The sequence below is a fragment of the Abramis brama genome (assembly GCF_963993115.1).
Source record: "Abramis brama genome assembly, chromosome: 11".
Taxonomy (NCBI): Eukaryota; Metazoa; Chordata; class Actinopteri; order Cypriniformes; family Leuciscidae; genus Abramis; species Abramis brama.
This window is the reverse complement of record NC_139973.1, coordinates 29,283,113-29,309,852: the sequence shown is the minus strand read 5'-3', so window position 1 is coordinate 29,309,852 and position 26,740 is coordinate 29,283,113. Positions and strand designations below refer to the sequence as shown.

Sequence of the window (26,740 nt, the reverse complement as noted above, 5' to 3'; positions counted from 1 at the left end):
CAAATCTAGTCAACAAAATGTTGTCTTTCATAATTTGCCTGACTGTAACGTTGTTTTTATGAAATATTAGGGCATATAAATGTTAATTTGCAGTTTAATACGTTGCTTATACAAATAGCCTACATTTTATTTCAACATATTTCAGTCGATTTTTACTCATCTCAGTATAGCAATACAGTTTGCTAAAACATCATCATTCATTCACACACAGAAATGCGATTCAAATTTAAACGGTCTTTTTGCGAGCTGTGGTAAACAGCGCGCATCTCTGCCGTTCATTCATTCACACACAGAAATGCGATTCACTTGAGAAGGAAAAAAACTTACTACAGTATTCCTCAGCTCAGTCGGATCCGTTTCTCCTCGAAATACCCGCACTTCTGAGGTACATTTTCCATTATTATTATTACGATAGTATTATTCCTCACAGCGCTGCGAGACGGTGTAAACAAGTACAATGATCTGATTAAACTTGTGTTTTCTCGAGCTGATATGGGGGCATTCACAGTTTGCATCGATTGCCTCAGTCATTTGCGTTTGAATTTGCGCTCTCCGTGGGCGGGGTCACATTAAAAATAATTAGATGAGATGAGAACGACTGACATCTCGCACTTTTCTTACAGATTACATGAACTGAGAATATTTGTTTTTTATATAAATTACTTCATTTAAAAGAAGAGAATTCAAGCTTCATGCCTGTGTGTCTGTATGTCTGTTTGACTGAGTATTCGCTGAGTTATTGTTCATTTTCGGACGCGTTTCAGAATGGACTTCACTGACAGAGAGAAAGCAGAACTCACATCATGTTTATTTTTCTTTATTTGGCAAAAAGCACAACACTTTGTTTTTATTGTGAGTATACACAAAAATAATACACACTTAACAGAATCGATTGATGTATGAAACTTGTTTGTAATATCAAAGTCAACAGAGCAAAATGAATCTCTTTTGAACTGATAAAAAAAAAGGGAGCTGGTATCGCCGGCGATACCGCCGACCCCAGGGGGTTAAATGAGGATTAATTAGATAGGAGACATGATACAGGTGAGGTTACATTGACCGTTGGTTGGTTGTATAATAAAATACATACCATAGTATATACATAATAGTACACAAGACAGTAAATCATTCACACAGTTTCTGGGATGCATGCTCATTTATAGATCAGTTAGTCTATGATTAATGCAGCAAAGTCTGTATTAAAGATTGTTTCTGTCTTCCCATTGTCTCTCTCTTGCGCATGTGGCCACATTCCTTTGGATCGTAAAACTCTTATCAGTCTCAGTGTGTCCTGTAACAAGACACCACGTCCTGCCAGTGTGTTAGCTTCATTTGGGATGTTAGTTTTTGGGGAAAGTTTCACAGGCCTTGGTTGGGAGAGTGAGTTTGCTGGATTATTCATTAAATAAATGAATAATTTGTGTGTGTCTGATTAGTTCAGACGCTACAGCCACTCAAATCTCTGTTACGCAAGGAGAAAGCTATACAACAGTTCTAATCAGAGATGCCGGCGAGTTCTCTGGGCCCAAGCTCATCTCAGATGGTCTAAAAGACAGTGGAAATGTGTGCTGTGGTCAGAAGAGTCCATGTTTCAGCTTGTTTTTGGGAAAAACAGACATTGAGTTCTCAGTCCCAAAGACGAAAGGGACCATCCAGACTTTCATCAGTGACAAGTGCAAAAGCAAACATCTGTCCTGGGGTGCATCAGTTCATGCGGTATGGGTAACTTTCATTTGTGTGACGGTACCACTGACATGAAGGCATATATTTGGATTATACAGAGACATAAACTACCATCAAGATGACATCTTTCTGCCTCATTCTGCACATGCTAAAACTGAGTGGTTTCTAGAAACTCTGCACCATAGAAGGGATGTGCCTGACTGTCTGCCTGCAGTCCAGATCTGTCTCTTATTGAAAATGTATGACCCATTATGAAAGGGAGAATAGGACAGTGACGACCACAGACTGTTGAGCAGTGGTCTTATATCAGACAAGATTGGGCAAATATTCCACTTGCAACACTTCAACAATTAGTATCCTTAATTCCCAAATGATTAAACAGTGTAATTATCCTTAATTACACTAGTTAATCATTTGGGAATTAAGGATACTAATCAAGTGTAGTTCAAGTGACACAGTGGTAAAAATGCCTCTGTCCTACCTTTTTTGGAGTGTGTAGCAGCCATTAAAATCAAAACTTGTTTATATTTTCAAAATAAAATTAAGTTGGTCAGTGAAAACATTGGAAATATTTTCTTTGTACATTTGTCAGTTAAATAAAGATTCAAGAGAATTATCAAATCACAGATTCTTGATTTTATAGCATTTTACAAAATGTCCCAACTATTCTGGAAATGGTGTTGTAAATAATTTGGTTCTGTGTTTGCTGTAAACAAGTCTTGCAGCATGCTATCAGAAACCCACCACCTCCTCCAGCTCCAGCCCTATAGGTCTGCTATTGGTAATGTCATATATGCTATTTGTATGTCAGAAGTATGTCACATGCTTACAGCAGCTTGCCTGTGCATGTACTGTTAGTAGCAAGTCTTTGTAATTGCTCTGCAGCAACAGCATAGCAGATCTATTTTGCAAAGACCAAATACATTAACATTGTCATATCCATTACCATGGTAAAGTATTCCAAGAGTTGTCATGCTTGAAATGTTTACACATTAATCTTATTGTCATATTTTCCTTAGTCACTGACAAAGGGAAAAAGCATCATCACAACATCACATAAGCAAGTACTAGCCCGACGGAAATGGCAGGTAAGCAATAATAATAAATAAATAAAAACATAAAAAAACCGTAACATTTTAAAAAAAAAGTTCATTACCTTACTCAGTTTTTTTTTATTTTTTCTTTTTTATTTCAGTGTTCACTTATTAGATACAAGTCTAAAATGGTGATGAGATCCATATCAGAATTGCTGGATGACTCTTCAAGCCATGTGTCCCTTGCTGTGCCTAGAAACCTTAAAGACTGCTCACCACCTCCATCGTCGTCCTCCGACTCAGATGAGGACACTGATGAACTTCCTTTCATCCCTATGCCCCACACAATGATGTTGTTCTCTGGTTCCTGGATGTCTCTTACTGAGATTCACGAGGATGATGATAATGTTATCAGAGGATCCAATGATACCTACCAAAAAAACAGTCATTGGCTTGAAGACATCACAGAATGTCAGGCAACTGATCGACAGGAGAATGTAGACCACCTGGAAATTGCAGAAAGGACTGAACACTTGAAAGAATCCTTGCAAAGGGGTGACAGTGTAGAAGCTGAACAGGTAGCAGCCAAGTCCAGAAGAGAGCTGATGCGAAGAGGGAGTTCTGCTGACAGTGCACTTCTACTGCAGATCACACCTGAATATGGTAATGTGAATGATAATACAAAGGAAAGCCAAAAGCACATGAAAAAGGCAGTTTCCATGGAGCTTCCACACAGGAGCAGTAGTCCAAAGACAGGCAAGCTGAGTAAGGAAGACTATGCTCTTAAACTTGATCTTATGAGGCAGAGGTTGCTAAGAGGGGGAACTGTTGACAAGAATATGAGTGGTCTTCGTGGCCCCCTGCTTGAGACACTGGGTGTTGATGATGACAGGCGGACTGCCTCTTTGGATCGTAACTTCAGACATGCCAGGTTGAGTGCTTCAGGAGTTTCTCAGGCATTCACCACTGACAGTCCTAGGGAAACAAAAACTGTATCCAGAAAGAGGTCTTCTTTAAGGGAGGGAAACTCAGAGTCAATTTCACTACATAGGAGATCTGGAGCCCCACTAGAGATTCCCTCCCTTTTTCTGGAAGCCAAATCTAATATCACAGATCAAACCAAGGCTTGTCCGACACCTGTGTTTCCAAGAGAAATTTCTTCCAAGCCACCAACTCCAGACTTGGAAAATAAACAGGTGTCTAAGGAAGAAGAGGCTATTGGTAATGTCCATATAATAAATACTTCCCAGCCTGAATCTATATTAGATGACACTGAGAAGGAGTTAGAGAAGATGGAAGAACACACATTCTCTCAAGACAGTGTGAAAGGAAAGATTAATAAAAGTACTAAATTTTGTCTTGATATACTTCCACATGACATATCCTCAAATTATTCAAGTAAAGTGCAGGTAAATGCCAAACAGGCATCCTCTCTCTCAGTGCTACCCACCCCTATCTTGAAAATCTCACAGCCAGATACTCAACCTACCACTGGACATCCAGTTGTTTTTGCTGCTGCTTCGTCTGCATACCAGCCGACTCTTAGAATGGATATCAAAGATATTGATTCAGAGGAACTTTTTGAGGCAAGATTTAAGAAGAAGGAATCATCTTTGACACTTGGCCTGAAACGATTAACAAGGGCAAAGTTTGAAGAAAATTCGCCAGTTCTTCCACGGAGATCAAATGAAGAGGTTTATCGACCTGGCCCTGTAGGAGCCCCATTGGAGTTTGGACATAGAGGATTACAGGAAAAATCCAAGTCTGTCCAAGACCTCAGGGAGGTGGAGAAAGAATCTGGGCTTGGACTTTTTGGAAGATTCTCTATGCGTGCAAGGAGATTGCAACCCATTCATAAAAAAGGGAAAGACGAGACCTCAGATTCTGTCACTAACAAACGACGAGTTACCTGGGCTATGGGACGTAGCAAGTCCCTAGACAAAAAAGAAGTTGAGACAGGAAGGTTTGATAACACTATAGATACAAACAAAGCAAATCTTGTGAAAGATAAGAAAGTTGCTGAATTGCCTGTCCTTGCTGTGCAACATAAATTCGAATCTAATGTTTCAGAAATATTTGATAGAGTGCATAGTAAGTCAAAAGACAGGAAGGGCAAGGAAACTAGACCCCACGTTGATGAAGAAACTCTAAAAGAAGAGAAGCAATACATCAAGAAAATAAATGATTCTCCAGTTCTGGCATTGCGAAAAAAGTTTGAGTCAAAGGTATCTGGATTTTCATTAAGAAAACAAAGTCAGCCTGACAAGATGGGGGGAGAAAAGGAAACTAGAAATGAAGGACAGAAAACACCTTTGCTCTCATGTCATCGCCGCTCTCAGTCTGATGGACTCATTCACAAGAATGTGGACATTCCAGAGAACCAGCTTTCCTCTCATACTGCTACTACATCATCCAAAGAAACACTGAACTACACTTCTAGTAGTACTTCTGTAGAGTCCTTTCAGAGTATGTATTATTCAGTTTATGCAATTTTTTTTCAGTTAGTTTTTTTTCATGTAAGTTGTTGCTAAGTATGCTAGTTAGATAGTGTAACTTTATGAGTTAAGCTTTGGAAACTAATTTATGCAAATTATGAAGAGACATTAACTGCAAAATTGCATTAAAAGCATTTCTTTGTTGACAGCTCCTGAAACTGACATAAGGTCTAGGTGGGACAGATGGGGTTTGTCCAGAAGTAAGAGAGATAGGACACCATCTAAATCAAGTGCACCTGCAACTCCAAAAGAAGGTGAAACAAAATATGTAATTCCATTCCTTCTGCTCCTGGTATGCCAAGTGCTACAGTTTTGATCAGCAATTCCAATTAATAATTCATCCATTTTTTTTTCTTTCAGATTTTCCTCCAGTTTTCCATATTACACTAAAGGACCATGTTCTTCTTGAAGGAAATCCAGTCACCCTTAGTTGTCTTCCAGCTGGTAGTCCTGAGCCTATAATAGTATGGATGAAAGGTATTTTTCATTCATTGGTTTACTTTTAATTATGAAAAAGGTAGTTCTCCAACAAATTTTTTTTTTTACTTTTCTCCGTTTCTGTTCGTAGATAAGAAACCTTTGGAGATTCATGACAGAATGAGCTTAGTGGCCTGCCCAGATGGAAGGCAACTTTTGATGATCATGAAGACCTCTAAGAAGGATGCTGGAATCTATGAATGTGTAGCCACTAATAACCTGGCTTCTGCAACTAGTTCCTGTATTCTGTCCTTAGCCTGTAAGCTATGGAAGCTGTGGATTTAGTATCCACCTTTTTCCTATGCCCTATGATGCTTTGCGCAAATTATGAGAGTAACTTCCGTTAAACTGTAAACAATCAGTGAAAGGTTTGCTCTATCAATGCAATAATATGCTAAAAAAAAAAAAAACTGGGTTCAATGAAATTACCTTGTTCTACTCACCCATCGAACATTAAAGGGAAACGTCTCGGTTACGTATGTAACCCTTGTTCCCTGAAGAGGGAACGAAATGCTGCATCGAAAGCACCTGCGCCCCTGGAGTGGAGCTGAAGTCAAGATTGTAGAATCTAACGAACGTCAGTCAAGTCATCCTCATTTATATAGCGCTTTTAACAATGTAGATTGTTTCAAAGCAGCTTTACAGAGACAAACGTATAATTTATGGCAACAGAGATTGTTGTGGCTTTATAGCGGTTCTTTAATAAAGTTATTTTCCAGCTAAAGTTAGTTTTGATTGATTCGCTTCCGTTGCAACGATCATTTGTTATTAAATAAGGGGCCGCTAAGACGACACTATTCTCTCTACATAGACTTTAAATGCGAACCTGTGAGAAACGCTGATGGCGTTCACATGCGCATTAAGAATTGGTTCTATAGTTATGTGCGTTTGAATATATGTGCGCAGGTTTGGAATTCCAAACCTGACCAAGCCTAAACAGAGTACTGGTCTTTCCTTATAAATTTGATACAGACTTTTATTTTATTTTGTCACTTCGGGGTAGGTACGCGAAACAAATTTTCTGGCAACGCTTTATCTGTAGAGTGGTAAAGGGATCCTCCATAGGGAGAGACTAGTTGGCACTTCAGCACTGCGTTGACATCAGGTCCAGGCGAAGGTCCTTCGTCAGATCTGGATACGGCCTGGATCCGGCAGGCTGCGGGAAAACCTTGGGATAAACAAAGACACTAAAATTAGCATAGATGCCATTCTTCTTATGATGTAACGAGTACATCAGGATTTATGGGAAGTGTTCCCGGTTCCAGCTGACCTAATCTATGCAGCCTAACATTGAATTATAGAAGTCTATAATGTATTATGTGAATGCTAGGTCAAAGAGATGTGTCTTTAATCTTGCTTTGAACTGACAGAGTGTGTCTGCTTCCCAGACAATGTTAGGAAGACTGTTCCAAAGTTTTGGTGCTAAATAGGAAAAGGATCTACTGCCAGCAGTCGATTTTGATATTCTAGGTATTATTAACTGGCCGAAATTTTGAGATCGCAATAGACGTGAAGGACTATAATGCGTTAAGAGCTCGCTCAAGTACTGCGGAGCTAAACCATTTAGTACTTTGTAAGTAATCAGCAATATTTTAAAATTTATGCGATGTTTAATAGGGAGCCAATGCAGTGTTGACAGAACAGGGCTAATATGGTCATACTTCCTGGTTCTGGTAAGAACTTGAGCTGCTGCGTTTTGGACCAGCTGTAATTTGTTTATTAAGCGTGCAGGGCAACCACCCAGTAGAGCATTACAATAATCTAGCCTTGAGGTCATGAACGCATGAACTAATTGTTCCACATTTGTCATTGAGAGCATATGGCGTAATTTAGATATATTTTTAACGTATGCGGTGATGACCAGCCTGCCACATCACAAACGTCATGTAGTGAAGCTCCTGACAATAAAGCTTTAGAAGCAGCCATACTCCTATTCGAGTGAGCTCGTACAGCTAAAGGTGAAGGCTGACCAGGCGACTCATAAGCAAGTGAGATAGCCTCAACCACCCACTTGCTCATTCTCTGCTTAGATGCAGGACACCCCTTCCTGGGTGACCCAAAACAAATAAAGCTTTGTTCAGATTTCCTCCACAGGGCAGCTCTGTGGACGTAAGCATCTAAAGCCCTAACCGGGCAGAGCAGATTTAGTTTCTCTTGGTCTGACGTCAGAAAAGGAGGAGGACAAAATGCCTGCAGTACTATAGGCCTAACAGTGTTAGTAGGGACCTCCAATTCTTTTGAGAGACGAGATAGCAAGCAGAAAGATTGTCTTAAGAGTAATGAATTTCTCAGAAACTTCTTCAATAGGCTCAAACGGAGCTAGGGAGAGGCCTTCTAATACAATGGCCAAATCCCAGGTCGGCACCCTCGTGCGTACTGCTGGCCTCAGTCTCAAAGTGCCACGAAGGAAACGTGTTATAAGTGGGTGTCTCCCCAGAGAAACTCCACTCAAAGGGGGGTGGTAAGCAGCTAGTGCCACCACGTACACCTTAAGTGTGGAGGGGGATAGCCCTGCGGAGAAGAGTTCCTGCAGGAACTCCAGCACTGCACCCACCGGGCAGTTAACCGGGTCCAACTGGTGTTCTCCACACCAAGAAGTGAAAAGTCTCCACTTCAAGGCATATAACTTCCTCATGGACGGAGGTCTGGAGTGGAGGATGGTCTCAACAACCTCAGTTAAGAGACCAGAACTCATGAGCTGGGCCAAGCCCACAGTTTCCACAGTTTTGGGCGGGGGTGAAGAATCGACCCACTTGCCTGAGAGAGTAAAGGAGAGACACTAGGTCCGCAAACCATACTCGGGCCGGCCAGAACGGGGCTACCAAAAATAGACTGACCCCGTCCCGGCGAACCCTTTCCAGAACTCCTGGGAGCAGAGCAATCGGGGGAAATGCGTACAGACGTGACCTCGGCCATGCCTGCACCATAGCGTCCAACCCCAGAGGGGCTGGATGGCTTAGAGAGAACCACAGTGGACAATGTGATGTCTCCGTGGAAGCAAACAGGTCTACCTTGGCATGACCGAAATTCTTCCACAGGAGCTCCTCCACCTCGGGGTGGTGTCTCCATTCCCCGGGCCTCGGCCCCTGCCTCGACAGGATGTCGATGACAGAATTCTAGACAATTTATGTGCCACGAGAGATGATGGTCCTGCCACAGACCCCAACCCTTGAGGGAAGCATCCGTCGTTAACGTGACGCGACGACAAGGACCCTGATCATGCGGAGTGGGTTTCCCCTCGGGGAGAACCCCTTGTTCCTGAGCCACCACTGCAACGGTCTCATGTACAACAGGCCGCAAGGTATAACATTGGACGCTGCCGCCATCAGACCTAACAGTCTCTGAAACTGCTTTACAGTGAGCGACTGGCCTAGCTTTGCTTGTTTCAAAGCTGAGAGAATCGAAGCGATACGAGCAGGAGACAGACGTGCCTGCATCGTCGTTGAATCTCAAACCATGCCCAGAAAGGTGGTCCTCTGTAATAGAGATAGCACACTTTTCTTGGCATTCAGCCTTGTCCCCAATCTCTTAAAGTGAGCGAGAACGACATCTCGATGCCGAACCGCCTGATGCTCCGATTGAGCTAGGATCAACCAATCGTCAATATAATTTAAAATGCGGATGCCCTGGAGTCGCAGTGGAGCCAGAGCTGCATCCATGCATTTCGTGAATGGGCGGGGAGACAGAGCTAGGCCGAACAGAAGAACACGATATTGGTATGCTTTGCCCCCAAAAGCAAACCTCAGGAACTTCCTGTGTTGTGGAAGGATGGAAACATGGAAGTAAGCGTCCTTTAGGTCTATCGTGACAAACCAGTCCTCGGATCTGATTTGTGACACGATCTGTTTGAGAGCGAGCATCTTGAATTTGAGCTTCCCTACTGTGCGATTTAACAGGCTCAGATCTAAAATTCTCATCCTTCTTTGGGACAATGAAGTACCAGCTGTAATAACCTGACTCCCTGCTGGGAGGAGGAACCCGTTCTATAGCCTCCCTTTGCAAAAGAGCCTTTACCTCCTGTTCCATTACCAGAGCCTGCTCAGGGCCCACCACTGTGGGTAGGACCCCTCTGAATCGAGGTGGATGAGACCTGAACTGAATAGCGTAACCGTTTTCGATCATTTGCAGGACCCATTTAGATATATTTGGAAGGCTTTTCCACTCCGCCAGATAATCTACTAAGGGTACCAACCTCTTGAGACTGGCCTCTGGAATATTTTGAGCTGCAGACACAGTGCCCTGTAACGGCACACTGGCAGGGAACAACTGGTCTAACTGCTCTTGACCCCTCCTCAGAGGGAGCGAGTGCCCCTCGGGAAAACCCTCGCTGGCACCGTCTACGCCCCGGCATAAAGGCAGGGTTGGCAGAGTGGGCCCCTGAGGGCGGGCACCATGTGATGCGGTGCACTCAGCAGTGAACTCAGCTTTCTCTCGGTGGGGACCACCCTCAGCATCCACACAGTGGCGGGACTTCTTAGACTAAGCCTTCTTAGCGATAATAACTGTCCTCAGATCAGTTTTACCCTTAGCAGACTTCGCCTGAGAGTGCCACGCCACGTCCTAGTCTTTCTGTGGGGGAACGCAAGACACGACACTCTGCTTTTGTTGCGCTCTGTGTGAGGAGCTAGACGACGGTCGGGACTGCTCCTGCCCAGCAGTCCCTAGGACATGACCTCTGAGTGGCAGGTACTTCTGGAACGCCGCCGCCTGCTTTTTCTCTTCTTGAAACCTATCGATGGGCGATCGGCGGGAGCGCAGTGTTCTTAGTGGTAAACTCTCACATGTGACAAAACTCATGCCTAGTAACAACTAAGGACAGACAAAAACACTTTCAGACAATATGATTCACACAAAGCGCTTGCTGAAGGCACAGAAGCTAGCGCGGTTATGATTCAGGGGTGCTTTATAGTTTCCTGGTCGATGACGTCACCCGCCTATGACGTTCCGTCTTGCCATTGAACTGATTCCATACGTGCTTCATGACGCACTCACGCAGCGTTTCAACGCAGCTCGAGTTCCCTTGAAAGGGAACTTAAAAGCATTAACAAATTACTACAACAGACGATGAATAACCCCAAAAGCTTGATTCTTTCAGCAGCAATATTACCGTTATTACCAGACATGTTAAATATCACTGTAGTAATATGTCTGTATTATGTAACATATGTTGCCTTAGTAAAAAAAAGTTAATTAACTTTAACAATAAGTGATAATATTTCAAAATGCTTTCCATCATTTTGACAGGCCACAAATATTGAATGTACCTGCTTTAGAAACATTCCAGTGAACACTGTTAATAGGGATTAGAAGTGAAAAGAGGAAACAATTACATTTTAAAGCATCCGTGTGAAAACAAACCTGGACAGAGATGTGAGGATTTGGGGAGAAAAAATAGAGATTCACAGCATTCTAGGGAATTATTCTTGGTATATATATTGTAAATTAAATAATGAGAGCAGACCACAAGTGTGCAATATGTTGTTCACATTGTTACAGAGAAAAAAAAAGAAATAATCAGGAGGAAAATAATGCAGCGAATGAAAAGAGCTCTTGCCACGGATATTCTTGTGATATCATGTCACATTAAAATACCAAGAGTTACATTATTCTTCTGATGTCTAAAAATAAAACAAAGGAAAACAGATTATTCAATCAAATTGATAGATAAGGATTATTTATAGCACAACCTTATAATTTGAAATTATTCTTTGCATTTTTTTTAGTGGAAGTTTCCCAAACCGGAAGTCCCTCCCATAATTAAAAATGCAGTAAGCTTGTCAGGAATAAGGTGTATAGCATTAATGCCAAACAGATGTTTAGGTGTTTTCACATTTTGTTCATTATATGCTTGCACAAGTTATTTTCTTTTCTCATATATTGTTTATATCACATTTTAAGGTGTTCCAAAACCGCCAGGAACCCCAGAGATTCCACAGATCTACAATAACACTGCTCTGGTGCAATGGAAACCATCAGACACCAAAGTTCCTTGCTCATACATACTTGAGAGAAGATCTGATGGTAGGGAATGTCTAATAAATCTTGCATATACTGATTTATTATGTTTCATAATAGTATGGATATTATTATATCTTTGTCATTTATTGTGTGCAGTGATTTAAATTTTCACGTTTTATCTGTAGGATATGATAAGTGGTGGACTGAAGCTACAGGAGTGACTGATTGTTTCTACAATTGCTCTAAACTTCCATCTGGATCTACCATCCGATTCCGTGTGGCATGTGTAAATAAAGCTGGCCAAGGTCCATACAGCAATGTATCAGAGGGAGTAAGCATTAACGTTGAAGGTACTGGGCATACAGTTCAGTTGTACTTAATTACTTAGCTTTAAAACTGATTATTGCTCTGTTGGTAAAATAAGCTTTTATTACAAGACATTTTACTATTTTAATTAACTGGTTAATGTCATTTCATTTTTATCTTCTGGATTAGGAAAATAAATGTATGTGTATATCAATCCTACCTGTTTTGCAGTGGCACCACTCCATAAGCCTGCTGAAATGAAGACACACCCCTTGGCCTCTTACCCTGTTGTGACCACTGCTGTGACAACATCTGCTTTTACATTAGCACAGCCAAGTGTGTTTAGTCAGTCTATTAGTCCTGTTATTGCACAGTCTAGTGAAGTTACAAATACTTCCTCAGAAGTCCCTGTTTCTCACTCTTGCCCAAAGACGTCAATGCCTCCTCTTGTTCTCCCCAAGCCAACGAGCACTATCAATATGATTCCCCGTGTTACACAAGCCCAGACTGTATCTCCAAGGTCATGCACAGCTCCACCCTCAATAGGCAGATCAATTTCCCTTGTCCCTACATATGTTCCAGCCACTTGCTCAGTTGCTCCCACCCCTGTCTCTCCCCATGTAATTCTGGTCAGCAGTATCAGTCCAATAGGAGAAGGAGCAAGCTCACCCACACCAGAGACACCTACAGGACGAGTGGTATCCTGCAAAAAAACTGAGACCACTTTGAGGCAAGGAGTTCCTCAGAAGCCATACAGCTTTTTGGAAGAGAAAGCCAGGTGAGAAAATAAAATTACTTGTCCCTTTATTTATACAAATAATTCTCCATCTATTTATACAGTTTACAAATCTGCAAGCACTTTCATGAAACACATTTATTTTTGATAGGGGTCGTTTTGGAGTGATAAGAGATTGCAGAGAAAATGCAACAGGGAAGATGTTCATGTCAAAGATAATTCCCTATGATCATCAGACTAAGCAAACTGTCATAAAGGAGTATGAGACCCTGAAGTCCCTTCATTGTGAAAGAATCATGGCCCTACATGAAGCCTATATCACACCTCGCTACCTTGTACTCATAACAGAGTACTGCCCAGGCAAAGAGATCCTGTACAGTCTCATTGACAGGTGTGTATGAGCCTTTCGGGTAATTTTTTTAGATTGTTTTATTTTAAATAGGATGTGAAAATGAAGTTCAGTGTCTTCAGATGGGTCTTGGTTTCTCTTCCAGATTATGTTACACTGAAGATGATGTAGTGGGTTTCATTGTCCAGATTCTTCAGGGTTTAGAATATCTCCACAACTGCCAGATTCTTCATCTGGACATTAAGCCAGACAATATCATGGTCACCAACCTCAATGTGATTAAAATCATTGATTTTGGCAGTGCTCAAAGGTTTAACCCTCTCTCACTTCAGCAATACAGCAGAGATATTGGGACTCTGGAGTACATGGGTATGCACACTGTGCAATTCTTATCATGTGATGTTTCTCTACATAAGGATTTAAAATACATATCCATGTCTTATTGACATTAATGAGATGTTTTCTGCCTTCTTCAAGCTCCAGAAATGCTAAAAGGAGATCTAGTAGGACCCCCAGCAGACATTTGGAGCTTGGGAGTTCTTTCCTATATTATGTAAGTCATCTATAAAGGAATAAACCAATCAGCCAGCTTTACTATTGTATTATGGTGTATTTCTGAGATAATAAGCTTATCAAATAAGAAAAAATGGTGTTTATTTTAAGTCACTTTGTTTACTGTAGGCTCAGCGGTAGACATCCTTTCCAAGACAAAGACCCAAAAGTGACAGAGATCAAAATCCATGCAGCAAAGTTTGACTCATCTAAGCTCTACCCAAAGGTGTCCCAAAGTGCCTCCACGTTTTTAAAGAAGATAATACATGTCTATCAATGGTGAGTATCAATTACACAGCCGGGAGCCAGTTGCAACTTAAGTTAAAACCACCCTTAAGTGAAAGAATTTTCAGACTGTTCCTGGAGCCTCCACAGCATTGCACTTTTTAGATCAGGGGTAGTCAACCCTGCTCTTGGAGGGTTGCCTTCCTGCAGAATTTAGCTCCAGCCCTATTCAGATTCACCTTAACCAGTAGTCAAGGTTTTCAGGATGACTGGAATCTTCCAGGCAGGTGTGTTGGGGCCAGATCGTGCTAAACTTAGTAGGATGTTGGCCCTCCAAGAGCAGGATTGAACACCCCTGTTATTTAAGGAAATACCAACCTCCATGGCTGTACCATTGGAGAAAGCACAGCTTGGTTCACGTGTACCTCAAAAAACAATCACATTATAGCCTTGATGACATTGAATCCCCCTTTTTTTCAATCACTGTTTATGTATACCATAGACATGAATGACTAATTCCATAAACGGAATTGTAACGTTCTGTTATAGTTTCGTTTTCATTTTCATGGAGTTTTATTTTCATTAACATTTTCATGTTTCCTTTCATTTGATACTGAAAGCTTCAGAATTCAGTTTCTGGTTTCTAAGTAGGTTTTCATTGGTTTCATTGGTTTATTTACACTGTATTTTGGTGTCATACACCGATCGGTCTTCACAGCGCCGCTTCAAGTCGAACACATTTTAAATCTGCAGTGGTCAGGTGGTATAGTGGCCATGTGGTAAAAGATGTAACTCTCAGAAATGTTTCTTCCTTCCTTCACTTGTTTGGATTACTTATTTTTGTTTAATAAATATCATGCTGCATTTTAGATCTGCTACATCTCACCGTCTCCCTTCATCATTATCTTCAACCATCCGTGACAGGATTGGTTGCAAAATTGTCCATGACATCTGTTACAAAACTTTTTAGTTGTAAACTTCAAATATAGCTCAGTCCAAAAAAAAATTAATTAATGGCAAACATGTTGAAGATTAGCGGAAAGGCTGTCAGTTCATTATAGGAATAAGCCGTTTTCTCACAAAAGCAGTTTATTCAGCATACTATAGTCTTTTTTATTATTATTGAACAATTATATAGTAGATATGTGAAAGACACATAATTTTGTTTTATAATGGATATATCCATAGATATGAAGAGTAATGAGGGTAACCATGAAATATCCCAATATTTTTTACTGATTTTATGGACTCTTTCCCCAGGTGCCGACCCACCATTAAGGACTGCCTCAAACATTCATGGCTTCATGACTCGTATTTAAAGAAACTGCGTCGACAGACCTTGACTTTCACTACCACACTGCTCAAAGAATTCCTGGGGGAGCACCAGCGCAGATGTGCTGAGTCAGCTACTAAACACGAGGTCCTTCTCAGAGTCTACCAGAGTGGGCCTTCATCTCCAGCCTCATCTACCAATCCTAGCTCAACAAGCACACCTATCAGTGAAGAAAAACAAGCACTTTGAACAGTATAAGGAAATTAAGTCTTTCAGCGCTGGTAAATGTCTGGAAATTCTACCCAGGAGCTTTCTCAATGACAAATAATATGAGTTGAAGAACAAACTGTACTCTATCTCAAGAAAAAAAAAGAGAAAAAAAACAGACTACATGTTAAGGGTGATAATAGGAAAGTTGGTCGATAGCTGATCGACAGGTAACAGTTGTATCAAGGTGACGGACATTACATAAAGAGCAATACTGGATTAATTAACTTTGGATCAGTGATTGATTGTACCAGAATGATTTATATATATATATATATATATATATATATATATATATATATATATATATATATATATATATATATATAATATCATTATCATTTAGTATTTACGTAGGTTGCAATTGGTGATGCATCCATTTGAACTTGAATTGAGTATCATTTTAAGAATTGCAGAAGCAAGTAATAAGAGCTGTCCATGAAGAAGAATACAGTAATACTGTTTTCTACATTTACTGAGAAGAGATTTTCTTTTGAGAATTATTTTAATGCAGTTGTCTGCAGTGTAAAATGCTGATTTGTCAATGTTTTAAATATATAGAGTGTCAGCAACATAATATACTTTTAAGTTTGGAAAGAAATTATGCTCTGGTGTTCCAAGATGTTTCAAAGTTTATTTATGAAAGCCGTTACTGTAAAACCAAGAATGAAAATGTTCTTCTTGCTAATTATGTCACTATGTATGTGTAAATCTTAGATGTATGTTTACATTTGATTTTATATTTCAAACTTTGTATATCACACTGTGTTTGGCATTTCTTTCGATACATTCAATTTCAGTATAGAATTTTTGCTGTTTCGCTTTTGCTGTTTAAAAAAAAAAAAAAAAAAAAAAAGAATAGTATGGGTACTATGATAACAGGTATAAGTATATATTTACATATTTTTTGTCCACTTTCTATGGAAGTATTCTTTCAACAGAATTAAAAATAAAACAGGTTAATTGAAGACATAAAATCTACATTTCATAACAGATGGGTATTATTATTTTTATGGGATATCACTTTTACAGCAGCATCGTTAGTACGTTGGTATAGTTGCATATGATATACTGTAAGCTTTGATATCAGTGCTGTTTTCATTTAACTAAATCCAGAAAAAGTTACATTTTAAACAAACATTACCTTTTTTTGCGTCTATAAAATAGAACCTTCTATCATTTCTGTCATTCTATTCTGTAAAATATTAAAAATTATAAATACTATAAAAAGATTTCCATCCATATTAGACATTACATACGTTGTCCTCTTCATCAGCATTTTTGAGAGAGTTGTTCCATTAAATTATTGTGTGGTTCTACTACACAAAATGGCATAAAGAGGAAATCCTCAGGTTTTAATCCCTGTGCATCTTCATATACTTTCATGTCCACATTGAGTTTACAGTCACACTTGCTTCCTATCACATTCTGTTCTGACTCCATACAGACAACCATCAGGTTTAAATTATGACTTCTCTCTCTCAAATATCAATCCCTTTCAGGAGTAAATGTGTGCAGTGGCTAGTCTATTTCTCTTCGATATCACCGTCTCACTTTTTAACTTTGAGGTAAACAGGTTAAAAGATCTAAGAGCATTACTTTAATTTGCTTGATATGATCACACATCCATTTATATATACTACTTCCCTCTCTTTTATACTGTCATGTGTGTGACCTTTGATAATTCACTAAAGCACTGTCAGTTTGGCACTAGTCTTGGCTTTCCCTGTGGTAAACTTGACTGTCCCACTCATGTCAGAGCTGGTGTTTTTGAATGTCAGTTTGTGGACTGTCCCTTGGTTCTCTATTCGAATATTGGGCCCAGACTGCAGGTTCTCCCCATTTAATGTCCAGACAGGAGGCTTGATGAGGGTCACGGACACTTCACACTGGAAGCAAGCTGTTTCAGGAGCTCTCACTTCCACATCCTCTATATCTTTCACCACTAGGATAGACTGGGCTATGAAGTCAAAAAGCAGAAAGTTTAAACTATGACCTTTAAAGGGATAGTTCACCTAAAAAATGAAATTTACCCCATGATTTACTCACCCTCAAGTCATCCTAGGTGTATGACATTCTTCTTTCAGACGAATACAATCGGAATTATATAAAACAAATGACCTGACTCTTCCAAGCTTTATAATGGCAGTAAATAGCCGTTTCTGTTTTGAAGTCGATCAAAGTGCATCCATCCATGATAAAAGTAATCCACACGGCTCTGGGGGTTAGTAAAGGCATTCTGAAGTGAAGCGATGTGTTTGTGTAAGAAAAATATCCATTATCGACTAAAATAACTAGCTTCTGACAGACGACCGTACGCATATTACGCAAGTCACCTTGCGCCACAAGAGTAACCCGTGACGCATGTATGACGTAGGATGTAGGAGTATCGTAAGTTTAGATGCCTCTCGCGGTTCAAACAAATAGGGCTGGGCAACAAACTCAAGCTCCTCCGACATTTCTCTTTAAAAAATTTCTTTTTAGACTTCTAATTCGTGACTGGTGTTTTGTTTTGCTCTATCCTCTGCGCTTCTGCGTTCGTCATTACGTTGTGCGTTAGTTCAAAGTTTACTCTTTCGCCATAAATCGAAGCTAGTTATTTTAGTCGATAAAGTTTTAAGTATGGATATTTTTCTTCTTACACAAGCACATTGCTTCGCTTCAGAAGGCCTTTATTAACCCACCAGAGCCTTGTGGAGCATTTTAATCATGGATGGATGCTCTGTGATGGACTTCAAAACAGAAATGGCCATTCACTGCCATTATAAAGCTTAGAAGAGCCAGGACATTTTGTTTTATATACCTCTGATTGTATTTGTCTGAAAGAAGAATGTCATAAACACCTAGGATGGCTTGAGGGTGAGTAAATCATGGGCTAATTTTCATTTTTGGGTGAACTAACCCTTTAATGCCATGCATATCTATTTTAATTTCTCAAATCAAATTAATTTAAATAATGTCTTAATAATTTGTCCTATCTATTTAGCATACTAAAATCATTGATACATAATAAAAATGGTCATTTTCGATCCAAACAATTCTCACCTTCAACCATCAGCTTGGCTGTGCATGTGTGCTCCCCAACCTCAATACTGTAGGTTCCTTCATCCTCCAATGCCACCTGGTGGATGACAAGTTTATGGTAACAGCCTTCTTGTATCATCTCCATGTGTTCTGTGGATTCCAACTCTTCATCCCCTTTGTACCAGGTGACGTCACAATTTGGTGATGATACAGTGCATTCCAGAATGACTCGATGCTTTTCCAGTGCTGTTCGATCCCTGAGGGGACGGACAATGCTAACAGGAAGCTCTGTGAAAACAGATATTGACAAAGGATTTTTGGTGGGATCTAGGGATGGGACGAAATATCGTTTGACAAAATATCGCGATACAAAACGTGACGAAACGCATCGAGGTCGAAAAAAATGGATCGCGAAATAAAGATAGATGGTACTGCTGCATGATTTGCGTAGTATATAAATAATTTAGTGTATTATATGTGTGTGTATGTATATGGGGCAGACATACAGTCTATGGTGGCAGGCTGGCAGCAGCACCATCTGCTGATCAAGCAGGGTAAAAAAACTAAATGAAAAAAATATATATATCCGGGGAACGGTGCGGTACGTCGTCACGTCAAGACAGCGCATGTTGCAACAACAACACTGCAGTCTACAGCGAGCTAACAAATATTAGCATTAGCACCAACTGCCTTGCCCCCAAACAGCCGACCATGGAGTCAAATGAGGTCGAAATTGAGGACGCTCCGCCTGGATACAAGTCATATGTCTGGCAGTATTTTGGCTTTCTCATTAAAAAAGACAAAGACGGCAATAGAGTAACTGACAAGACTAAGACTGTGTGTAAGCTATGCCATGCTGTCATTCCGTACACCACATCCAACACATCAAACATGAACCACCACCTTCAACGTCACCATAAAAATGTGAAGACGGCCCCGGAGAAAACGAGCCTACCGAAGGGACAGCTGACCATGAAACAAGCGCTGACACCAACTCTACCTCCGTCAAGTCCGCGTGCAAAACAGATAACCAGGCTCATTGGCGAATTCATAGCGGACTATATGGCTCCATTTAACATGGTAGAGAACAGAAAATTCATCCAAATGTGCAATGTGCTGGAGCCCAAGTTTAAGATGCCATGTCGAGGACATTTTTCAGAGAGGGTAATCCCGGAAATTTACAATGAAACCAAACAAAGCGTGAAAGAGTATCTAAAAAATGCCGACTGTGTCGCCCTGACCACCGACAGCTGGACCTCGCGTGCAACACAGAGTTATATAACCATCACGGCAGAAGTCATCAACGAGAAATGGGAGAGAAAAAGCTTTGTGTTGCAAACTCGTGAGCTAAGTGAAAGTCATACTGGTGTTAACATAGCTCACGTGTTGAGAAATGCACTGAGTGAGTGGGAGCTAACGAGGCCACAAACAACCATTGCTTGTGTCACAGACAACGCGAGAAACATGGACATTGCTGTGAGAGAGAGCGGTCTCCACCCTCACATCAAGTGCTTAGCGCATGTTGTGAATCTGGCCAGTAAGCGAGGCTTGGCTGTATCCCGCGTCGCGCGCCTTCTTGGTCGTGTGCGAAGAATAACTACATTCTTTCACAAGAGCACCACGGCCACCGCCGTCCTGACCAACAAGCAAACCCAGTTAGAGCTGCCTCGGCATAAACTCATCAACGATGTCCCGACCAGGTGGAATAGCACATACGACATGCTGGCGCGCTACCTGGAGCAACAAGCAGCTGTCTCAGCAGCGCTGAGCTGCCCAGGAATCCGAAGGAATGCGAGAGAAATTGACACTCTGGATAACAGTGATATATCAGATGTCGAGGACATAGTGAAACTGCTTAAGCCACTGAAGACAGCCACAACAGTTGTCTGTGATGAAAAAGAGCCCACTGTTTCACTGATAATGCCACTGAAGTTCATGATCGAGCAAAGCATGTCACCAGACGAAAATGACACACAGACCATCGCCGACATGAAAAGCGCTATTCTACTCGACATCTCGGACCGGTACTCTGGGGACTGTAATGACATGCTGCAGGAGTGCACTGCGCTTGACCCACGATTCCGAAGCCTGTCCCATCTGAATGATGAACAACGCGAGTCCGTCTATGCCCGAATACGTGAAAAAGCTTCAGCACTTCATGAGCAGCGCAACCAGGTAGGCTAACTTTTATTGAAAAAAAAATGAGGTGCCCTGTGCGTGTGTAACTCTGTATGTGTAGGCCAGAGCCCGAAAACTTATTTCTCATATTGTTTTTTTGTTTTTTTTATTAGTCGATGAGAGAGAGAGAGAGTCTCTGTGTGCGTGTGTCTGTGAGAGAGGGAGGGAGTGAAGGATTGAAAGACAGAAATGTTTGAGCTAGTTTTATTTTTTTTTTTTCAGACCAGTGACATAAATGAAAGAACCACTAGGGCCAGTGCTTCAACATCAGGGGCAGCAGCAGAGCAGGCCAGGGTCATGGTTGAGGCAGCACAGGGAGCAGAGCAGAGCCAGGAAGAGCCAGTGGAAGGAGAAAGGCAGATGCAGGACGTGACACAGCCTCCCCCACCAAAAAAGACAGCGTTAGAAGATCTCCTTGGGAGCTCCTACACTACTGTTGTTGAGACAGTGCAGTCCAGCAGAGGGATTGAAATGGAGATACTCTCCTACAGAAATGGGATTCCTATCCCACTCAACAGTAGTCCACTTGAGTGGTGGAAAGTTAATGCATATGCTTACCCCATACTTGCCCCCCTTGCCAAAGCCTACCTTTGCATTCCTGCTACGTCAGTGCCCAGTGAGCGTGTCTTTTCCACAGCAGGAGACATTGTGTCTGCTCAAAGATCACTGATTACACCAGAACATGTTGATATGTTAGTTTTTTTGAAGAAGAACCAGTCCTGAGATAACTTAACCTAGGATTAGAGCAGCACTAAGGGAGTGTTCTTGTTTGTGTTTGGCCAGTTAGGCCTTGTGTTTCCCTGTGTGCAGCTGAAACAAAAATAAATAAGTTGTTGTTATACAGTAATATTTTTTTCTTTTTTTTTCTTTTTTGATATCGTATCGTGACGTATCGTATCGTGACCCTGGCATATCGAGGTGCATCGTATCGTGAGTTTAAGTGTATCGTCCCATCCCTAGTGGGATCAGATAATTGGTAAAACTTTACTATATGGTATCATTTGTTAACATTAGTTAATGCATTAGTTAACATTAACTATGAGCAATACAATTGTACAGCATTTACATTGTTAATATTTGTTAATAAAAATACAATTGTTCAATGATTGTTCATCCTAGTTCACAGTGCTTTAAAGAATGTTTTCAGATACAACTTAAAAATGTATTAGTAAATGTAGAAACTAACATTAAGATTAACAAATGCTGTAGAAGTATTGTTCATTGTTAGTTCATCTTATCCAGTAACTAATGTTAACACATGAAACCTTATTTGTAAAGCTTTACCAAATAATCTTTTGAATCACTATGAATGCAGAATTATATTCAAGTAAAGTACATATTTTATACAATACCTTCAACATCAAGATAAGCAACTGTCTCCACTTGTTTGGAAACAAACTTGACTTCTCCAGAATCTTCAGCCTTGACGTTGCATATAAGCAGGAAGTGCTTTGTGCCTATTTAAATGGTAAAATAAAAATAACTCTTTCCTTTTTCAAGTTTAATTTAAAGTCTGATATTGTACATAATTCCTACAGAAAAATAATAAAGGATCAGTTCTATGTATATTTACAACATTAGTTCAGTTTATCCCCACCCTCTGTACGAGTCTTGATGGTGGTAGTGGGACGTATCCTGCTGCCATTTTTGTACCATTCCCCAGGCATATCTTCCATAGACAGCTCACACATAAAGACAGCATTCTGGTCCTCCTTAATCCAAAGATCCTCCAAGCCAGTTATGATCTCTAATTCATGTTCTGAAAACAATGTAGAGAAAATGATTGTGTAATTCATAATATTTAGGTTATTACAAGCTTGGAAGAATATAAGTGGTCATATTTAAGACACAGATTATCTGACAAGCAATAGCATAAAAATCACTGTCACAAATCATTGACATAGAAGTGGCAATGATAAAGGACAACAAAATATATGCCAGCACAAAACATACTTCTACCTTGGAACAACAGATTTTTAAATATTCAAGAGTTATCAGTATTAGTACAACTGTGGGCCCTTACATAGAACATGATCTTATTAAATTTGGCATGATACAGAAATTGTGACCAATGTTATTATATTATGATTTCTAATGGCTAATTGAACATGAAAAAAAAGAAACAAGGACAGCCTATTTGATCCATCTGTTGTGGATTGGATTGTGAAAAATGAGCATTGCATAATGGAATGGAAGCCTAGTCATAAATATCAAGGGAGCCATATCACAGGAATAGCAAGTTATGACTTTTTACAAGGCCAAAAATATTTTATAAAGAAAATGTATAGACGGATTGTTGATTCACAGAGACCAGTAATAATATGTTTTGATTTCATGCCAAGTTTAACGCCAGCTAACCATTCATGATAATAAAGCATTCGCAAAAGTAGTGAGCCTCTTCTTTATTATCCATCTTGAATTTTGAGTAGAAGCTGAAGCAACCAGAAAAATGTCTAGTCTCAACTAAAATCCTTCCCAAAACAACAGGACAATTTCACTGCTAGTGTGCATTCTCTCAAAGTTTCCAAAAAGCAACAAGCTGGAAAATGTGATGAAAACTGAAGTGATATATAGGCTTACCATAGACCTCAAGTTTACAGGAAGTGCTGAAATCACCTATTTCACAAGTATAAAGGCCCGAGTCACTGATGCTGGATTCCAAGATCTGTAAACAGCGCTTACGCCCCATGGAATAAATCCTTAAAGTCTTACTGGATTTCAGCTCCAACCCATTCTGCCAATCAATCCATAGAGAGTTCAGTGAGAAAAAGTGAAAACATATTTAGGAAGGTACAGTGCATTATTTATTTATTTAGCAGTACCTTCTGCCATTTGACATCCACATTTGGTCTAGACAGCTCACACTCCAAAATGACTGAAGATTCCTCCTCAAGTCTGACATCAGACAGCTTCTTAATGATCATTACTGGTGTTTCTAAGATTTTGATGCACAAAGCTTGTTATTTTTGGCAATTATGTGACAAATATAAACAAAAGGTTATATATTGATATATATATATATATATATATATATATATATATATATATATATATATATATATATACTATTAGTTTTTGTTGAATCCCAAGCATAAATGTTTCTCCTCTATATACCCACCTTTGACTACCAGTCTGGCAGTAGTTCTCAGACCTTCTGCAGAGAAGACAATGCTACCCGTGTCCTCTAATGTGAGGTTGGAGAGAGTGAGGCCATGTACTAGTCCATTGGAACTAACACGCCAGTTGTTATTTGGTTTGACACGCAGACCATCTTTTTGCCACACACCCTCCACATCAGCATGAGAAAGTTCCACCTCAAAGGATGCGGTCTCTCTCTCAAATGTCTCAATGTCCATCAGCCCCTTGCGTATGACAATCTTCCTCGCTTTAAATAGTAGCATAGCTTATTTAGAATGCAATAATGCTTCTAATAAAAACTGAATAAAAATGTTACATAATGTACAGACAAGTTCAGAACTGTTAGGCCAGGGACCAGAACTATAGCTGATGCTTAAATTGAAATGCCTGCCAAGATTTTACATGCATTATTTTACTCAATATTATAATTTAATTGTATACTATTTCAGCAGAGTTATATTTAGTTAAGCTAAAACTCCAAATGCCCCTTTAAGTAATTCATGTGGCTTTGATAATTTCTCTAAACAATCAAGAGACATGCTCAGAGTTAGACATGCTCAAGGCCACTTACGCTCCACATTGAGCTTGACCTGCGCACGGTCATGGAGGGTCTCACAGCGGTATGTCCCTCGATCAGACAGATTGAGGTTACTGATGGCCAAGATACGTTTACAGCCATTCTGGGTGAGTTTATGTCTGGGTCCTGGCTGGATCACCACCCCCTGCCTCATCCACTGCACCTCTCCAGACTCCAGACTCACTTCTGTCTCTAATGTAGCTTCTCCAAACTCCTCAGCCATCACTGCCTCCATTCTCCTTGTAAACAATACCTGTGCCTCTGCATGCAAATGTAAAAGGTTACTAAGTTACAAAGTCAAACATTTACAATTTTTGCCCCCTGAATATTAGTGGAAAAAAACAAAACTGCAATTGAAATTAAACTTTCAACCAATCTTGAGAAATAATCACAAACACTGATAATTTCCTAATAATTACATTAAACTGAAAAAAATGAACAATTCTATCATTTTGTTATCATAAAAGAAAATAGTTACATGTCTTAATCTTCAATTAGATTACATTTATTTTTAAAGCACATTTAAATACAACGCATATTGTTTCAAAATGCTGTACACGCTCAGTAAACCATCAAATAAAACAACAAATTCACAAAAGTGACCAAAACTGATGTCACTATTTGCTGAAAAAGTCCCTTCCACTGTTCCACTGTCAAATCTCAATCATGGCTTCAGTCTGTTCATCAAGAAACTATTACATGGCTTTAGAAGACTTGGAATACAGTACACATATTTATGTTCTTGTTTGTAGAAATAATGCCCTTTTAATGGCTGTATTTTTTCTTTCTGTTTTCTGTATTTTAATGCCTGTTGTGTGTGTGTGTGTGTGTGTGTGTGTGTGTGTGTGTGTGTGTGTGTGCGTGCGTGCGTGTGCGTGCATGTGTGTGTGTGTTTGTTGTTTTTTTAGTATAATGAACATTTACATACCCTGGACCTTGAGACTGGCTTTAGAAATGATACCCTCAGCCTCTGCAGTGATCCGGGATGAATCAAGTAGCTGGACCTTCCGGATAATCAGAGTATGGCAGAGGCTGTTTTGTTCAATATGGAAGCGATCACTGGATTTGATGAGCTGTCCATCCATGAGCCAGACCAACTGAACATCATCAGGGGAGACCACACACTTAAAGGTAGCATCCTCACCCTCCATGACTGTGGTATTGTGAAGCTCTGTGAGGAATTCCACCACACGAGGCACTGCAGAGGGAAAGCAGATGGAGGTTATTGACTAAGTGTGTTGTTTAGTATCTTCCAACAAGTAACTTGTTTCACACTTACATTCCACCCTTACTCTGGCACTGGTGCAGTCATCTTTGGACTCACAAGCATACTCTCCGGCATCTTCTTTGGTGATACGATGGATTGTGAGACTCCTCTCCGTCTCGTTGGCACGGATAGAGAAGCGACGGCTGGGTATGATCTCCACTCCATCCTTCTTCCACTGGACATCTGCTTTAGCTTTGCATATCTCACAGCATAGTGTGATCATACCATCTTTATGGGCCACTGTGTCAACCAGCGGCTTCACAAATTTAATACGCATATCTGTAACGCATAAAGGTTACATGGTTATTATTATACATTATATGAGTTGCAATGTTACTATGACTTTCCTTTAAAAGCTGAATATCTGTTCATATCACAGGTAAAAGCATGATTGCAGCTACCAACCTCTGACCAGGAGACTGAAGTGCATCTCATCTGTGTTTGCATCACATGTGTACTCTCCACTGTCAAGCTTCTTTAATGGGTCAATGGTGAAAGTGCGGGTCAGGCCCAGGCTGGCTATGTGGAAACGTTCTCCACTGAATGGAGTCCAGTCTTTAAGCCACCGCACTTGAGCATTAGGTCTGGAAACCATGGCAGTAAGAGTTACAGCCTCTGCTTCATAACCAGTGACCAAGTTCACCTCTTCTTTGTTGAGGAACTCAACGGGAGGCTCTGGAGAAAAATACAACACGTAAGGCACATGAGGTCTTATTGCGTTTTGCATGTAAGTGGGGCAATGACACAAAGAGTGTCCAAGATAAAGAAAAATCTAGTTTAAAACTAAATTTATTCATGTTGGTTTTATATGGTTTTGAAATACTTCAATACCATGTTCAAAAAGTGGGTAACACTTTATAATAATGGTCCGGCATTAATAAGTAATTATGCAGTAAGTAATGAAGGACTAATGAGTAGTTCTACATTAACACCTCAGCTACTACTATTAACTAATAAAGAAACAAGCTTAACTAATCAGTAAGTAATATAAAATTTAGGATATTATTCCTTATTAGGTAATCAATAATTACTTATTTAGATTAGCTTCATTAATAACTATTAACTAACTGACAAATTATAAAGAACATTATCGTGTTTCTGAGACGTAATCAGTCATTATTTTTACTATGAATGTAGTCATAAAATGCATCACTATTTACTCAAGTGTTACCTAGTCACTATGCAGGAACTACTAGTGATC

At 40.1% G+C, this 26,740-nt stretch overlaps 2 protein-coding genes across 3 annotated transcripts in view; one reads left to right on the top strand and one right to left on the bottom strand.

Moving 5' to 3' along the window:
* The window catches only part of spega (striated muscle enriched protein kinase a), a 101,664-nt gene extending 86,181 nt beyond the window's left edge, over window positions 1-15,483 (top strand). The window contains exons 26-38 of the mRNA XM_084127790.1: window positions 2,703-2,771; window positions 2,879-5,183; window positions 5,362-5,466; window positions 5,573-5,689; window positions 5,781-5,948; window positions 11,588-11,710; window positions 11,833-11,997; window positions 12,185-12,731; window positions 12,841-13,080; window positions 13,184-13,407; window positions 13,516-13,591; window positions 13,720-13,869; window positions 15,076-15,483. Coding sequence (XP_083983916.1) covers window positions 2,703-2,771; window positions 2,879-5,183; window positions 5,362-5,466; window positions 5,573-5,689; window positions 5,781-5,948; window positions 11,588-11,710; window positions 11,833-11,997; window positions 12,185-12,731; window positions 12,841-13,080; window positions 13,184-13,407; window positions 13,516-13,591; window positions 13,720-13,869; window positions 15,076-15,337 — 4,551 coding nt within the window. The 3' untranslated portion in view covers window positions 15,338-15,483. The remainder of the gene's footprint in view (window positions 1-2,702; window positions 2,772-2,878; window positions 5,184-5,361; window positions 5,467-5,572; window positions 5,690-5,780; window positions 5,949-11,587; window positions 11,711-11,832; window positions 11,998-12,184; window positions 12,732-12,840; window positions 13,081-13,183; window positions 13,408-13,515; window positions 13,592-13,719; window positions 13,870-15,075) is intronic.
* Window positions 15,484-16,185: 702 nt separating this feature from the next.
* Window positions 16,186-26,740, bottom strand: part of obsl1a (obscurin like cytoskeletal adaptor 1a) — a 34,154-nt gene continuing 23,599 nt past the window's right edge. For both annotated transcript variants that reach the window (XM_084127791.1, XM_084127792.1), the window contains exons 14-24: window positions 25,945-26,214; window positions 25,552-25,818; window positions 25,201-25,470; window positions 24,267-24,533; window positions 23,676-23,942; window positions 23,380-23,492; window positions 23,138-23,291; window positions 22,155-22,316; window positions 21,910-22,014; window positions 18,401-18,667; window positions 16,186-17,315 (exon numbers count right to left, since the gene is read on the bottom strand). In XM_084127791.1, coding sequence (XP_083983917.1) covers window positions 17,044-17,315; window positions 18,401-18,667; window positions 21,910-22,014; window positions 22,155-22,316; window positions 23,138-23,291; window positions 23,380-23,492; window positions 23,676-23,942; window positions 24,267-24,533; window positions 25,201-25,470; window positions 25,552-25,818; window positions 25,945-26,214 — 2,414 coding nt within the window. In that variant the 3' untranslated portion in view covers window positions 16,186-17,043. The remainder of the gene's footprint in view (window positions 17,316-18,400; window positions 18,668-21,909; window positions 22,015-22,154; window positions 22,317-23,137; window positions 23,292-23,379; window positions 23,493-23,675; window positions 23,943-24,266; window positions 24,534-25,200; window positions 25,471-25,551; window positions 25,819-25,944; window positions 26,215-26,740) is intronic.